Here is a 16,949-nt window from a genome sequence, read left to right on the forward strand (position 1 = left end):
ATTCTCAGCCATGAAATCTCTAGATATGATGTTTTGCTCCTATATCTCTTTATTCTTTATGGATTCTGTTAGATGTATGCCAGTGCAGTTAAGGTGTCCTACATATATGTAAAGCTCTGTTCATTTTTCTTGCTTTTCCTCGTTGTTCTTCAAATTATTAACCTGTATTGATCTGTGTTCAAGTTAGCTGAATCTTATGCCAGCTCAAACCTACTGCTGAACCCTTCTTTTGACTCTTTCACTTTAGTTGTTGTACTTTCAACTCTATAATTTCCATGTTTATTTTTTATAATTTCAAACTCTTTATTATTATTCTATATAGGATGAGACTCTACTGGCATGCTTTCTTTTCCTTTTCTCTCCATGGTTTCCTTTAGTTCTTGGAACTCACTTATGATAGCTGCTTTGAAGTCTTTGTTTGCTAGGTCAAATATCTGCTTTCACACAGGCAGTTTCTGTTACCTGCTTTCTTCCTTGGGTGTAGGTCACACTTTCCTGTTTCTTTGCAGTCTGTAACATTTTCATTGGAAACTGGAAATTTTAGATATTTTAGCAATTCTGGATGCTAATGCCCGCCCCAGCACCCACCCCCGCCCATATTCACCCAAAGTTTCCTGTTGTTGTTCTTTGATTTTTCATTAGTTTAGTGACTTGACTGGATTATTTCACTGAAATAAGTTTTGCCTTTAATGTGACACCTAGAATATTGTTCCTCAGAGGCATAATTTACTCTATAGTCTGAGCCAGTTAAATCCAAGTGCCTTTGCAGGAGTAGTCTTTGATGCTTGTTTCTCTCTGATACCAAAAGGACTCTTCTTAGCTGTCTCTTTCTTTGGTTCTCTCTGTTAAAATTCTAGCTGGTCTTTAATTTAGCTTGTTTTTCTCAGGAGCTGCCAATCTCTTAATTTCTTACCACCACAATCTCCAAAGTATTTGATAGCACCCTTTGTCTTTCACTTCTCCACCTTCTGTTCCAAATAAATCATTTACTTTGGAGAACTACAGATTCAGCAATGTCACTCTTGTGCATTTATCTCTGAGAAATGAAAATTAGGTTCTCACAGAAACTTGAATACGAATGTTCATAATTCCTTAATACGTAACAGCCAAAGCCTGGAAATCAATGTCATTCAATGGGTAAATGGTTAGACAACCTGTGGTAAATCTATACCAACACATACAACACAGTAATAAAAGGAAACAAAGTATTGATAGAAGTAAAAACTTTGAAGACCCTAAAGAGAATTATGCTAAGTGACACAAAGCCAATTTTGAAAACTTATATACTGTGTGATTTCATTTATATAAAATTCAAGTCATATCAAAAATTACAAATATGGAGAATAGATGAGTAGTTACCAACAAGTTAGGGATAATGAGGAGAGTGGGTGGGTATGTCCATAAAGGGGCAGCAACAAAAAGCCTAGTGTTCTTAGTACGGTACTGTATCTTGATGTGATCATAGTTACATAAAACTACACATGTGATCAAGTTGCTTAGAACTATACACACACATGCATGAGTGCATGTGGAAATGGTGAAATAAGAGTCATCTCTGTGGACTGTGTCAATGTAGATTTCCTTGTTTTTATATTATAGTATAGTTAGGCAAAATGTTAACATGGGGGAGGCTAGGCATTGGGTACATGAGACTTGTCTGTATGTTTATTTGCAACTTTCTGTGAATATAAAACTAAAAACTAGAAAGTTAAAAAACTGAATCATAGACAGAAGTGTAAAAGGTTAAATTATGCAACTTTTTGAAGAAAATATGGAAAAATTTTGTAAGTCTAGGACTAGACCAAGAGTTCTTTCACCTGAGAACAAGTCATGATCCATAAGAAAAATTTATATTTGGTCAAAATTAAAGACATTTGATCTAAAAAACACCTTGTTAAGAGGGTGAAAAGACAAGCTGAAGTCTGGTAGAATGTATTTGCAAACCATGTATCTGGCAAAGATCTAGAATGCACTAAAATAATTCAAACTCAACAGCTGAAAAAAATCCAGTTAGAAAATGGGCAAAAACATAAACAGAGAATTTACTTAAAAAGATTTACAGATGGCAAACAAGCACATTAAAATATACTTAAGATAATTAGTCACAGGGGAAATGCAAATTAAACCAATGAGATATCACATTTCTCCAAACAGAATGACTACGATTAAAAAAATAGTGATAATAGTAAATACTGATGAGGACGCAGAAAACTGAATCTCTCATACATTACTGGAGGAAACGAGAAATGGTATAGCTATTGCAACAAAAAATTTGTCAGACCTTATGATACAACCCAACAATTTCACTCTTGGGTATTTATCCTACAGTCAAGAAATTTTATGTTCACACAAAAATATGTACACAAGCTTTCTAGCAATGTTATTTGTAATAGTCAAAAACTGGAAATTACCCAAGTACTCCTTAATGAATGACTGGTTAAGCAAACTGTGGAACATTCATACCATGGATGCTACTCAGGAATAACAAGGAATAAATTATTAATACATGAAACATCTTTGATGGATCTCAAGGGAATTATGTGACAGAAAAAGCAATCTCAAGAGCTACTGTATGATATCATTTATACAAAGTACTCTAATTACAATTACAGAGATGGAGACCAGATTATGTGCTGCCAGGGATTAGGAATTGGAAATAAGGCAGGCAAGTGTTTTGTACAGGGGTAGTATGAATATTCCTTGTGGTGATGAAACAATTTATATGTTGATTTTGGTGTTGGACACATTAATCTATACATGTAATAAGATTGCATACATTTTTATACACACACAAACGCAAATCAGTAGATGTAAAAATTGGTGAAATTCAAGTTAGCTCTATGGATGGCATGAATTAAAAATTTTCTGGTTTTGATAATGTAGTATCGTCATGCAAGATTTTTATCATCAAGGGAACCAAGTGAAGGGTACACTCATGATACCTCCTTGTAAATTTTTTTAAACTTCCTGTAATGTATGATTATTGAAAAAATCAAATAAAATTATTCTTTTCTCCAAAAGCCTATTAAGTGATTCCCAGTACCTAAAAAAGAGGATAAAGAGAACAACAACAATAATATACAACAAGTTGCTAAGTTGAAAACCATATCAAGAGTCAATGCACGGGGGCCGGCCCCATGGCTGAGTGGTTAAGTTCTCATGTTCTGCTTCGGCGCAGGGTTTCTCTGGTTCTGGTCTTGGGCGCGGACAAGGCACCACTCATCAGGCCATGCTGAGGCGGCATCCTATATGCCACAACTAGAAGGACCCACAAGTAAAATATACAACTATGTACTTTTGGGGGACTTGGTGAGAAAAAGTAGAAAACAAAAGATTGGCAACAGTTGTTAGCTCAGGTGCCAATCTTTCAAAAAAGAAAAGAAAGAGTCAATATATTTAAATAGTCTAAATACTCCAATTAAAAACAGAAGATGTTGAATATCAAATCCTGATTGCTATATAACTTCAGGATTATTTTAATGCCCTGTTGTCCTCTATTTTAAAAAGTGCAAAGTATAGTGAGGGAATTATCTGTAGACCACTGTGTAAACTACTCAATTTTTTACCTGAATTATTTTTAAAAATTTAATTTTATGCAGCAAAAAAACACACATTTTTTAAATGTTCTGAACATTCTATGTTGGTCTAAACTCATAACTATCCCCCCCCCAAAATGATGGTGGGACTGTAAGAAGACAAGTCCATTGCCTTCATTTGGTGTTTTCTGCCACTGAATTAGAAATTAGTTTCTATGATATTCTGGAAATGTATGATATTTTTAAGAAAATATTTGAACCACACAGTAACATCTGAGGGCAAAGTTTTGTATCTGTCGTTAACTGTGGCCCTCTAATTATTCCTTCTTCTAGGAACAAGCTCATCTCAGAACGCTGTAAAGGACTAAGTTCTCTTCATAAATCTAGGATCCCCACATAGACTTGTCAAGTCATATTCCAAGAGAAAAGGAGAGACTTTCAGTCTTAATACATAACAATACAAAGCACTATTATAAATTTTTTGTATGTATTTTAGTTTAGTTCATTAGGGTTATCTATGCCACCTTTTAAATCATAATATTTAAATAGGTGGTAATGCTAAGAAATATTTGAAGGGAAAATAAAATTTTAATCTTTAGTTATTTGAGCAGACAACAATGTAGTCTTTGTTGGGAAAAAGAATAGAAGCAGGTGGTGAAGTCGTCAATGAACAAAACCATCAGTCACACTTACTGATCGTTTTCTACATGCAGACCACTGTGCCAAAAAGGAGAATTACAAAAGGTATCCGTGTACTTGGAAAGCTTATAATAGAATGAGGAAATAGAATATGCCTCAAAATATACGTTGAAAACTAACATAAAATGTAAGACTGGATAAAAATCTGGAGAAATATATGCTGTCAACAAGACACCAACTTGAAATCTAAAGAAACAAATAGGTTAAAATTAAAAGATATAATATGTTAACACCAACCAAAAGAAAGCTAGAGTGGCTATGTTTTTATCAACCAAAGCAAATTTCTGAACAAGAAATACTATTTTATACAAAGAGGATAATTGTAATCATAATAAAAGGATGAAGTCATCAAGAGGATATAGAATGCTTTCAGTTCTAACAGCTACTGCTTCGAGTTTGAACCTTTGTTATTACATATATAAGAGACAAAAAATCACAAGTATCATTACATGTTTCAACATGTCTCTCTCTCTCTTAGTAATTGATAGAATAAGTAGACTGAAAAACAGTAAGAATATGAAAGAATTGAAAAACACTAATAAGGAGCATAAACTTTTAGAAACTCTACACTACAACAGCAGAAATCACATTTTTTTTTCCAGTGCACCTGGAACATTTAACAAGCTAGAGCTACTCTAAGCCACCAAAAAAAGTAACAATACATTTAAACATATTCAGATCATCCAAAATATGTACTCTGAAAAAAAATTTTATTTTTGGTCGATAACAGTAAGACAGGTAAAAAAGCTTCACATATTTGTAAAGTATGCAACATGTTTTTAAATAATTCATTAATCAAAAAAATTACCAGGGAAATTATAACACATTTGAACAGACTGACAATAAAAACGTAAGGAAAAATTTGTCAGAAATGTGTAAAGCAGTACTTTGGGGAAAACTTATATCATTAATAACTTATGTCAGAAGTGAACAAAGTTTAAATCAATCACTTAAGCTTCTACTCAAAGAAACTAGAAAAAAGAAGACCAAATTCAACCCAATATAAGAAAAAATGAGATTATAAAGTTTAGAAAACAGCAATAACAAAATACAACACAGGACAGATGGTGTCAAGATGGTGGCATAGTTGGACTCTGAACTCACCTCCTCCCATGGACACAACAAATTTACAACTACTCAGAACACTCACCCCTTAGAGAGAATTGAGAACTGGATAAAAAGTACCCCAATAACTAGAGATAGTGCTGACTGAGGTGGAAGAGGCAGAAATTCCTTTCTGTAGAGACAAAAGTCACCTTTGAGCCATGGCACTTCATGGCCAACTGGGGGAAATCTTAAGGTAAAAAGCCTTCCCTGTAGGAATGGGGGATCTGAGCAGGGGAGCATTACCACAACAAGCATCTTTTGGACTCAGCACAACTGAGACAAGTGTCATAATATTTGGCTTTTGTGGCTATTAACTACAACAGGGAACACCCCCAGAAAAGTTATCAGATGTAAGGCAAAAAAAGCCTGTTGTTATAGGGCTCACACACAAATTCACCCATTTCAGGGAGCTGTGGAAAATCACCAGGAAAAAATACGCACAGTCCTTTAGTGAAAAGAGACTCACTTGATAGGCTGTAGGTGCATCTCAGTGAGAGATGAGACCTCCCCAGGGACTGAGACATTGGGAGCAACCATTACTGTGACCAACTACAGGCATGCTGACACAGACACTGACAGATGTCATTGGAGTTATTCCCCTGGCCTGTTAGCCCAGGGGTCTGCCCCAGACACTAGAACACCAATTTATTCCAGCTCAGCCAGTGCAGGCAACCCTCCATAGGCACTGGTCCCACCCAACAGCAAGCCCTCAGCAACTTGTGGGCCCACATAGGTTGGGTGCCTGGGACCTCTTCAGCCTGGCACGAAGGCCCACATCAGTGAGGCAGGGTATGTGTGAGGAGTGGGCCTGTTTAGGTGGAGTGTGTTGGGCTTCTGCAGGGGGGGTGACTGAGTCTGCTTCACTGGGTTGGGATGTGCACTCAGGGCACAACTGTTTTGATGGGGTGTGTGGCTGTGTGCGGGTTGGGACTTGTCAACTGCAACAGACTTGTGCTTCTCAAAAGCCACATGGGGATCAGTCCCACTTTGACAAGCCTGAAACAACTGGGTGCTCCTATGCTGGGGCCAGCCCCACTTAGCAGCAATCCTGAGAGAGTTGACAACAGCCTTGCAGACCAGAGGCCTACAACAATTGTAAGCCCCTGAGCCTAGCAACTAGCCATGCTGGAGACTTACTTAACAGAAAAACAGCAACAAGAATGTGCTATTAGACCTTGCAGCCAACTGTGCTGGGCTCCCCCCACCTGATGAAGTGACTGAGGGGTCCACAAAAGCCACACAAAGCTTAGCATTACAGCCATGTGGCCAGAGGGAGAGCCCAGCTGACTCATAGGCCTGCAGCAAGAACAACCCTGCCATAACAGAAGGACACATATAGCCCACACAGGGGAAATTCCTGGAAATTTGGAACTGGTGATGAGAGGGAAGCACATTGATAAGCCTCAAAAGATATCTCTTATGTAAGACCAACTATCCAAGATTGGGAGATGTAGGTGACCTACCTAATACATAAACATAATCACAGAGAAAGAAGCAAAAAGAGTAGACAAAGGAATATGTTCCAAATAGGGGAACAGGACAAATCCTGAGAAAAAGAACTCAATGAAATAGAGATAAACAATCTACCTGACAAGGAATAAAAACTAATAGTCATAAGGATGCTCACTGATCTAGGGAAAAGAATGGATCAACTCAGTGAGAATGACAACAAAGAACTGGAAAATATATAAAAGAACCAATCAGAAATGAAGTATACAATACTGAAAATGTCAAATTCACTAGAATGATGCAATAGCAGAGTAGATGACACAGAAGAATGGAACAGTAAGCTGAATGAAAGTCTAAAGGAAACTACCCAAGCTGAACAGATAAAAGGAAAAAGAATCAAATAAATGAGGACAGTCTAAGGGACCTCTGGGACAACACCGAGGGCACTACATCTGTATTATGGGTGTCCCAGAAGGAGAAGAGAGAGAAAGGGGGTAGAAAATATGTTTGAAGAAATAATAGCTGAGAAGTTTCCTAACGTAAAGAAGGAAACACACACATCCAGGTACAGGAATCACAGAGAGCACCAAACAAGAAAAATCGAAAGAGGCCCACACCAAGACACACTATAATCAAAATGTCAAGAATTAAAGATAAAGAGAGAATCTCAAAAGCCACAAGAGAAAGGCAACAAGTTACCTGCAAAGGAAACCCCGTAAGGCTATCAGATAACTTCTCACCAGATTCACAGGCTAGATGGGAGTGGCACAATATATTTAAAGTGCTTAAGGTAAAAAACCTACAGCTAAGAATATTCTACCCAGCAAGTTTGCCATTCAGAATGGAAGGAGAGATAAGATTTTCCCAGACAAGCAAAAACTAAAGAAGTTTATCACCAACAAACCAGCCTTACAGGAAATGCTAAAGGGACTTATTTCAGTGGAAAAAGAAGACCTCAAATAGGATTAAGAAAATTATCAAAAAAAAGGCAATAAAATCCCTGGTAAAGGCAAATATACAGGAAAGGTACAGATCAACCACCCATGAAGCTAATATGAAGGTCTAAAGACAAAAGTACTGAAATTGTCTGCTTCCATGATAAGACGGTAACTGATACACACACACAAAAATGAGGTTCGATATGATATCAACAACATAAAATGTGGGAGGAGGAGAGTCAAAGAGTAGAGCTTTTAGCAAGAGGTCAAATTTGAGAGATCATTAACTCAATATAGATTGCTGTATACATAGGTTATTGTATAAAAATCTCATGATAATCACAAACCAGAAAAGTATAATAAATACACAAAAAATTAAGAGAAAGGAAACCAAACATAATACTAAAGAAAACCATCAAACCACAAGAGAGCAAGAGAAGAAAAGAATAGAGAAGAACTACTAAATGCCTAGAAAAAAAGTAACAAAATGACCATAAGTACCTTCTTATCAATAGGTACTTTAAATGTCAGTGGACTAAATGCTCCAATCAAAAGACATATAGTGCCTGATTGGATAGAAAAAAAAAGAACCAAATATATACTGCATACAAGAGACACACTTCAGACCTAAAGACACTCAGAAACTGAAAGTGAAGGAATCGAGAGAGATACTCCATGCAAATGGCAATGACAAGAAAGCTTGGGTAACAATACTTATATCAGAGAAAATAGACTTTAAAACAAAAACTAACAAGAGACAAGGAAGGACACTACATAATGATAAAGGGAACAATGCAAGAAGAAGATATAACACTTGTAAATATCTATGCATCCAACATAGGAGCACCTAAATATATAAAGCAATTGTAAACAGACATAAAAGGGGAAATAGCAACACAATAACAGTAGGGGACTTTAACTCACACCTTACACCTATGGATAGATCATCCAAAGAGAAGATCAATAAGCAAACATTGGCCTTAAATGACGCATTGAACCAAATGGGCTGAGTAGACATATACAAAACATTCCATCCAAAAACCACAGAATACACATTCTTTTCAAATGCACATGGAACATTCTCTAGGATAGATCACATATTAGGCCACGGAATAAGTCTCAATAAATTTAAGAAGATTGCAATAATACCAGACATCTTTTCTGACCACAATGGTATGAAACTAGAAAGCAACTAGAGGAAGAAAATCAGAAAAACCAAAAATATGGGAGATTAAACAAAATGCTGCTGAACAACGATTGGGTCAATAAAAAAATCAAATGGGAAATAAAATAATACCTGGAAACAATTAAAAATGAAAATATGACATGCCAAAATTTATGAGATATGGCAAAAGAGGTTCTAAGAGGGAAGTTTATAGCAATACAGGTCTACCTCAACAGACAAGAAAAATCTCAAATAAATAGTGCACCTAAATGAACTGGATAAAAGAAGAACAAACAAAATCTAAAATCAGTAGAAAGAAGGAAATAGTAAAAATCAGAGCAGAAATGCATAAAATAGAGACTAAAAAAGCAATAGAAAAAAATCAAGGAAACTAAGAGCTGGTTCTTTGAGAAGATAAACAAAATTGACAAACCTTCAGCCAGACTCATCAAGAAAAAAAGAGAGAAGGCTCAAATAAATAAAATCAGAAATGAAAGAGGAGAAATTACAATGGGCACATCAGAAATACAAAAGATTACAAGAGAATACTATGAAAAACTATATGCCAACAAATTGGATAATCTAGAAGAAATGGATAAATTCTTAGAATCATACAATCTTCCAAAACTGAATCAAGAAGAAATAGAGAATTTAATAAACCAATCACCTTAAGGAGAGAAAAATAGTAATAAAAAACTTCCCCAAAAATAAAAGTCCAGGACCAGATGGCTCCCCTGGTGAATTCTACCAAACATTCAAAGAAGACTTAATACCTGTCCTTCTCAAACTCTTGCAAAGAATTGAAGAGGAGGGAAAGTTTCCTAACTCATTCTATGAATCCAAAACCAGACAAGGACAACAGAAAAAGACAAAATTACAGGCCAATATCATTGATGAATATAGATGCAAAAATCCTCAACAAAAAACTAGCAAATCATATACAACAGAATATTAAATAGATCATACACCATGACCAAGTGGGATTCATTCCAGGGATGCAGGGATGGTTCAACATCTGCAAATCAATCAGCATGATACAACAAATTAACAAAATGAAGAATAAAAACCACAAGATCATCTTAATAGGTGCAGAGAAAGCACTGGACAAGCTACAGCATTGATTTGTGATAAAAACTCTTAATAAAATGGGTATAGAAGGAATGTACTTCAACTAAATAGGAGCCATATATGACAAACCCATAGCTAGTATCACTCTTAATAGAGAAAAACTGTACCTGTAAGTACAAGAACCAGACAAGGAGGCCCACTTTCACCACTCTTATTTAGCATAATATTGGAAATCCTAGCCAGAGCAATCAGGCAAGAAAAAGAAATAAAAGGGATCCAAACTGGAAAGGAAGAAGTGAAACTGTCATTATTTTCAGATGACATGAATTTATACATAGAAAACCCTAAAGAACCCACTAAAAAACTTTCAGAAATAATCAATGTATATGGCAAAATTACAATATACAAAATCAACATAGAAAAATCAGTTGTATTTCTATACACTAACAAGGAAGGAGCAGAAAGAGAAATTAAGAATACAATCCCATTTACAATTGCAACAAAAAGAATAAAATACCTAGGAATATATTTGACCAGAGAGGTGAAAGACCCATATACAGGAAATTATAAGAAATTGTGGAAAGAAATTGAAGAAGACACAAATAAATGGAAAGATATTCCATGCTCTTGTATTAGAAGAATTAACATAGTTAAAATGTCCATACTTCCCAAAGCCATCTCCAGATTCAATGCAATCAAAGTTCCAAAAACATTTTTCACAGAAATAGAACAAAGAATCCTAAAATTTATATGGAGCAACAAAAAACCCCAAATATCCAAGGGAATCCTGAGAAAAAAGAACAAAGCTGGAGGCATCACACTCCCTGATTTCAAACTATACTACAAGGCTATAGTAACCAAAACAGCATGGGACTGGCACAAAAACGGACACAAAGATTGATGGAACAGAATCAAGAACCCAGAAATAAACCCACACATCTATGGACAGCTAATTTTTGACAAGGGAACCGAGAACATACAATGGAGAAGGGAAAGTCTCTTCAATAAATGGTGTTGGGAAAACTTGACAGCCATATACCGAAGAATGAAAGTAGGCCATTATCTTACACCATACACAAAAATTAACTCAAAATGGATTAAAGACTTGAATTTAAGACCTGAACCTTGAAACTTCTATAAGAAAACATAGGCAGTACACTCTTTGACAATGGTCTTAGCAGCATATTTCCAAGTACCGTGCCTGACGGGGCAAGGGAAAAAAAAGAAAAAGGAAACAAATGTGACTACTCAAACTAAAAAGTTTCTGTACAGCAAAGGAAACAAACCATCAATGAAACAAAAGGACAGCATAACAATTAGTAGCAGATATTTGCAATTCATATATCTGATGAGGAGTAAATATCCAAACTATACAAAGAACTCATACATCTCAACAACAAAAAGACTAACAACTCAATTTAAAAATGGGCAAAAGATCTGACAGACATTTCTCCAAAGAAGAAATTGTGGCATTATTTACAATAGCCAAGACTTAGAAGCAACCTGGGTGGCCATCAAGGGACGAATGGATAAAGAAGATGTGGTATATATACACAAAGGAGTACTACTCAGTCATAAAAAAAGATGAAATCTGGCCATTTGTGACAACATGGATGGACCATGAGGGTATTATGCTAAGCAAAATAAGTTAGAGGGAGAAAGTCAAATACCATATGATCTCACTGATAAATGGAAGATAACAGCAACAACAAACAAACACAGAGACAGATTGGACTGGTGGTTACCAGAGGGGAAGTTGGGATGGGGAAAGGAGTAATTAGCCACATTAGTATGGTGATGGATGGTAATTAGTCTTTGCATGGTGAACGTGATGTAATCTACACAGAAATCAAAATATAATGATGTACACATGAAATTTATACAATGTTATAAACCAATATTTATAATTAGTAATAGAAAATAAAAATTAAATAGAATAAAATAAAATAGAACACAGGAAAGCAATCAATTAAATCAGTGAACCAAAATGCTGTTTCATTGGGAAGATCAATAAAATTACCAGCTCTGTATTCAGACTGATTTGAATGAAGAGAGAAGATGAATATTACCAATATCTAGAATGAGAGATGATCCTTCATCACTGATCCTGTAGACAATAGAAAGATACTGAGGAAATATCAAGAAAGTGTTAATACCAATAAATTTGACAACAAAATGGACAAATTCTTGAAAGACTAAAACTATCAAAGCTTACTCAGGAAGAAATGGATAACCTGAGCAGCCTTATATCTATTAAACAGCTTGACTTTGTAGTTCAAAATCTATTTATAAAGTTATCTCCAGGCCCAGATAGCTTCTCTGGTGAATTCTATCAGACATTAAAGGAAGAAACAACACTAACATTGCACAAAATCTCCCACATAGTTCAAGAGAAATTAAAATGGTCGTTGCCATTTGGTTTCGGGAAGGGAGAAATAGGGACTTAATAGTTTAACAGATATAGAGTTCCAGTTTTTCAAGATAAAGAATTTTGGAGATGGTTGTTGGTGGTGTTTGCACAACAATGTGAATATGCTTAATATATCCTTAATATATTAATATATAATAAATATATAATAATAATTAATATATTACTTAAAATAATAGCAATAAACTGTACACTTAAACATGGTTAAGATGGTAAATTTTATGTTATGTGTATTTCACCACACCAAAAAAATTATCATAAAAAAACAAATTTTGAAAAAATACTGAAATTAAGCAAGTCACCAACCTGTATATTAAAACCTGAAATGAACATTCTTTCCAAGTTAACTCTGTTGACTTTCATTGTGTGAACTCCATATTGATTGCAAAAATTTTCTATGTAGTCTCTCACTTAGTTTCCTGAAGCTATAGATTTTTCTAACAACCAAAAGTGTACAAAACCGAATAAATAAATGGATTTCTATTGTTTTTCAATCACTTTCATAGCTGTAATTATTTTGCCTCATATTTAAATTATAGATCAATTCTAAAGTAATAAAACACATATGGACATTTAATATTTGGCTTTTTATTTGGAAACCTAGTTTTCCAAGAAACTTTACAACAGAAGAATTGATTTAGATGTTTCTTTTTACATTATCTACGAGTGTGCGTGTATGTGTATATGTGTATTTGACCTGAAACTTAAAAGAGAAATTCGGCAGTAGATTTGGATAAAACAGGCAACTGTCTGCTGTTAAACATATTGTGACTTTCCGTTTTTTTCTTTCGCTACAGTAATTCAGCCATTGTACCGGAAAGCTGTCAGGCGCACTATTAACACTGCCAGGAACTTCACCAACAAATGGTCTGTTTCCAGAGGAGAAAGTATGCTTTATAACCCTTATGTCACCCGAAATATGTTTAGAAAGTCAAATTTTTTGAAAATAAAGCCCACGTGGCCAGAAGCGCAGGCTCCAGCGTGCTTCCCGTGTGCAGAGGGCCGTGATTGGGCGCCCCTGGGGCTGCAACCGGGCGTCCAGTCCGCAGAGGTGGGCCCGGGGCCCCCCACCCCCACCGCCCTTTCCCTCCAGCCGCCTCCCCAGCGCTCGAACAGCCAACCTCTATCGCTGCGGCCAGGCTGGCAGGCCACACAATGCTGTCTCTCTTGCTGATCCTCTCAGGCCTGGGCTGGGTGACCTCCGCGGTTCATGGTAAGTGAAGGACCCTGATGCTGGGAGGACCGCCTGTCTCAGAGCCCCTTTGAGTGGCGGGCGTCGCCCTCCTTGCTCCAAAACCCCAGGCCAGGCTGGGGAGAGCCCAGCGTCCTGTCAGAGCCCGCCTAGTTTCAGGGTCCTGCCGGGCCTGGTGTTTGGAGGGTTCAGAGCAGGACTGGGACAGCTGTCCCTCACTTACCTGACCCTGCACTTGCAGGACAGGGCACCCATCTCCTGGGGAGGTGGGAAAGGAGAGAGCCTGGATAGGGTCCTGAGGCCAGCCTTCTTCACCCACTCAGGGCTGAGGTCAACAAGCCCCAGTGTCTCCGGAGGGTCATAGAGTAATACTGCCACTTCTAGAGGAGGCTCTTCCTGGAATCTTACAAAGTATGATTTTGTGGTGTGTGTGTGTGTGTGTGTGTGTGTGTGTGTGTGTGTTTGGGGCTTGGAAGTTCCAAGAGTGATGTGATATAAGAGAACAAGTGAGGACTAAGGATGCTTCCTGCACTGAAGATGCTCACGCATGGTTTCCTTATTGCAGAGCTATGAATATTGATTTGAGGGTTACAAATAAATCTTTAGCAACTAGACAAATTTTTAAATATAGAATAGTCGAATAATACTGATTAACTACATTTATTTTGTAACATGATTCAAAAATATAAAACGAGTAAAATTTAAAAGGATAAATCGGCTAATTTATTGCAGATTATATGGTTCTTTAGATTGAGAGTTTGAGATATTTTACATAAAATTCTTAGAATTAGAAAGTTCAGGAAAGGATGCCTGGGCAGTGCAAAATAGATTAGCATGTATAATAGTGGTGAAAAAGCTGAAATGTGCTAAAGGAAGTTTTCAAGTCTTCATCACTTACTAGTTAGGTGTCAAAATAAACCTAACTTCTCTGTATCTTTAGTTCCCTTAATTATATAATGGGTCAAATAGAACCATACCTAGTACATAAATATATTGTGAGACTTTAAGAGGTATTTTATAGAGTGCTTAGCTATAATGCAAAAAATTTATTTTTTGTTGTAATTGGTAAAGTACAGGTACGTTATGTCATTGAAAAATAGATCTCAGCCTCGAGTAATGGTATATAGTGATGTCATTACACGATATCTAGAATATAGGAGGCAAATTATACATTTTTATTCTCAAACAATAGAATAAAGGAAGGGTACTAAAAGAAATATTTTGTTGATGTGCTTCCCATGCAGTTTGTAGCAACTATAATTATAAAATCCATCAGGGATTTCAACATACAAAAGCAATCAATGTGGTACACCACATTAACAGAATGACAGAAAAGAACCACATGATCATGTCAATGATGCAAAAAAAGCACTTGATAAAATGCAACAAGCTTTCATGACAAAAATACTCAACAAGCTAAGAACAGAAGGAAACTACCTCAAAATAATAAAAGATGTATACGAAAAGCCTATAGCTAACATTATACTCAATGGTGAAAGACTACTGTTGAACTCCTATAGAGAATTTTTCATTTCAGCTATCATACATTTCTTTTCCAGAAGTTGTGTTTGGTTCCATTTTATAATTTGTATCCCCTGACTAATATTCTCTATTTGGTGAGACATTGTTCTTTTACTTTCCTTTAGTTTTTTAAACATAGCTTCCTTTAACTCTTTGAAATTATTTGAAATAACTGATTTAAATTCTCTGTCTACTTGGTTCAACATCTGGGCTGCCTTGGAGATAATTAATATTGCTATTAATATTGATTGTCCCTCATCCCCATTTGTGAATGATATTTTCTTGTTTCTTTTCCTATCCAGTAATTTTTTTAAAGAAAACCGGATATTTAAAATAATATGAAGTGACATCTCTGGAATCAGATTCTCCCTCCTCTCCAGGGTCTGTTGCTATTGCTACTTTTGGTAGTAGTTGTTTGTTTGTTAATGACTTTTCTGAACTAATGCGTACAGTCTGTATACTCTGCTGTATACTATTAGCTTAGTGATCGGGTGATGATTAAACAGAGATTTCCTTGAACGCCTGGAGCCAGTGATCTCCCAGATTTTGGTGAGTGTCTCTGTGTATGTTAGGGTCTGCCTTCAACAGTCATCCAGGCAGTTTACAACTCTGCCTTAGCCTTCCCTTCTGCTTGTTCAGAGACTCCAGATCAGCCTTAGATGAAAGTTGAGGGCCTTATCCTCTATCAGGAGCAAATATGTAGCCTTTCACATATTTGTGGCCTTCTAGATTCACAGAAATATGTTGGAAATTTTCAAAGCTTCTCTGGATACCTAATTCCCTAGCTTTTCCTTTTAAGTTTTTGGTTAGTCTGCTATTTGCCCAAATGTCATCCAGTGTTTGCCTGTAATTGTTTTCAACAAATGCGCCTGGATAGAAGACTTTTAGCACTGGGTGAAGCTCCAAGTCTGCCTTGTTAAGAGAAATCTTTCTGGGACTCTAAGAAATGCCAAACAATTACAGTTTTTTGAGAAGGAGGCTTTGAAACAACTTCAACTTTGTTCTGCTCCCGCCATGGACTGCCAAGCTGCACTGGGAATATAGGCTGTTATTTTCAAGGCTACTATTTAACTGGAGAGCAAGAGATGGAACTAGACGAAGTAAAAAATGCCACAAAACTTGTTGTTCTTACTGAGATTCAGTTTTTCTTGAATAAATGCTTTCCTGGGTTTCTTCAAGAGTTTTATTTTCCAGAGTTCTGAAAAAGTTAAACCTGTTTTTTGCCAACATTTTCATTGCTTTTGTCAGGAGGACGATTTTCAGAGGTCTTTACTTCACCGTTCTTACTGACATTACCAAGGACTAGGAAGGAAGAAAATAAGTCCTTATTTGTAGAGACATGATGACATGGGTAAAATATCAAAACATCTACATAAAATTCTATGAGAATTGGGGCTGGCCCCGTGGCCGAGTGGCTAAGTTCGCGTGCTCTGCTGCAGGCGGCCCAGTGTTTCGTTAGTTCGAATCCTGGGCGCGGACATGGCACTGCTCATCAGACCACGCTGAGGCAGCGTCCCACATGCCACAACTGGAAGAACCCACAACGAAGAATACACAACTATGTACCGGGGGGCTTTGGGGAGAAAAAGGAAAAAATAAAATCTTAAAAAAAAAAAAAAACTTCATTAAAAAATTGACTCAATGAACCATCTAAAAAAAAAAAAAATTCTATGAGAATTAATCACGCAGTTCAGCAAGTTCTCTGTTGCAAGGTCAACAACCAAACTGAATATCTATATACTGGCAAAAAACAAATGGAAAACTATGTTTAAAAACATCATTTATACTATTATCAAAAAATCCGAATACCCAAAATAAAAGGCTTGCAACTCCTCCACAGTTAAAA

At 36.3% G+C, this 16,949-nt stretch overlaps 1 protein-coding gene across 8 annotated transcripts in view; it reads left to right on the forward strand.

The window, feature by feature from the left end:
* The window catches only part of LOC103543289 (disintegrin and metalloproteinase domain-containing protein 18-like), a 466,882-nt gene extending 450,159 nt beyond the window's left edge, over positions 1–16,723 (forward strand). For 6 of the 8 annotated variants that reach the window (XM_070598814.1, XM_070598811.1, XM_070598812.1 and 3 more), the window contains one exon: positions 13,188–13,357. In XM_070598814.1, the coding sequence (XP_070454915.1) occupies positions 13,188–13,230 (43 nt within the window). In that variant the 3' untranslated portion in view covers positions 13,231–13,357. Of the gene's footprint in view, positions 1–13,187 lie in introns of all 8 variants that reach the window. The other 2 variants (XM_070598809.1, XM_070598808.1) reach the window with 1 other exon arrangement.
* Positions 16,724–16,949: the final 226 nt, after the last annotated feature.

This window comes from Equus przewalskii, chromosome 28, assembly GCF_037783145.1.
Source record: "Equus przewalskii isolate Varuska chromosome 28, EquPr2, whole genome shotgun sequence".
NCBI classification, from domain to species: Eukaryota; Metazoa; Chordata; class Mammalia; order Perissodactyla; family Equidae; genus Equus; species Equus przewalskii.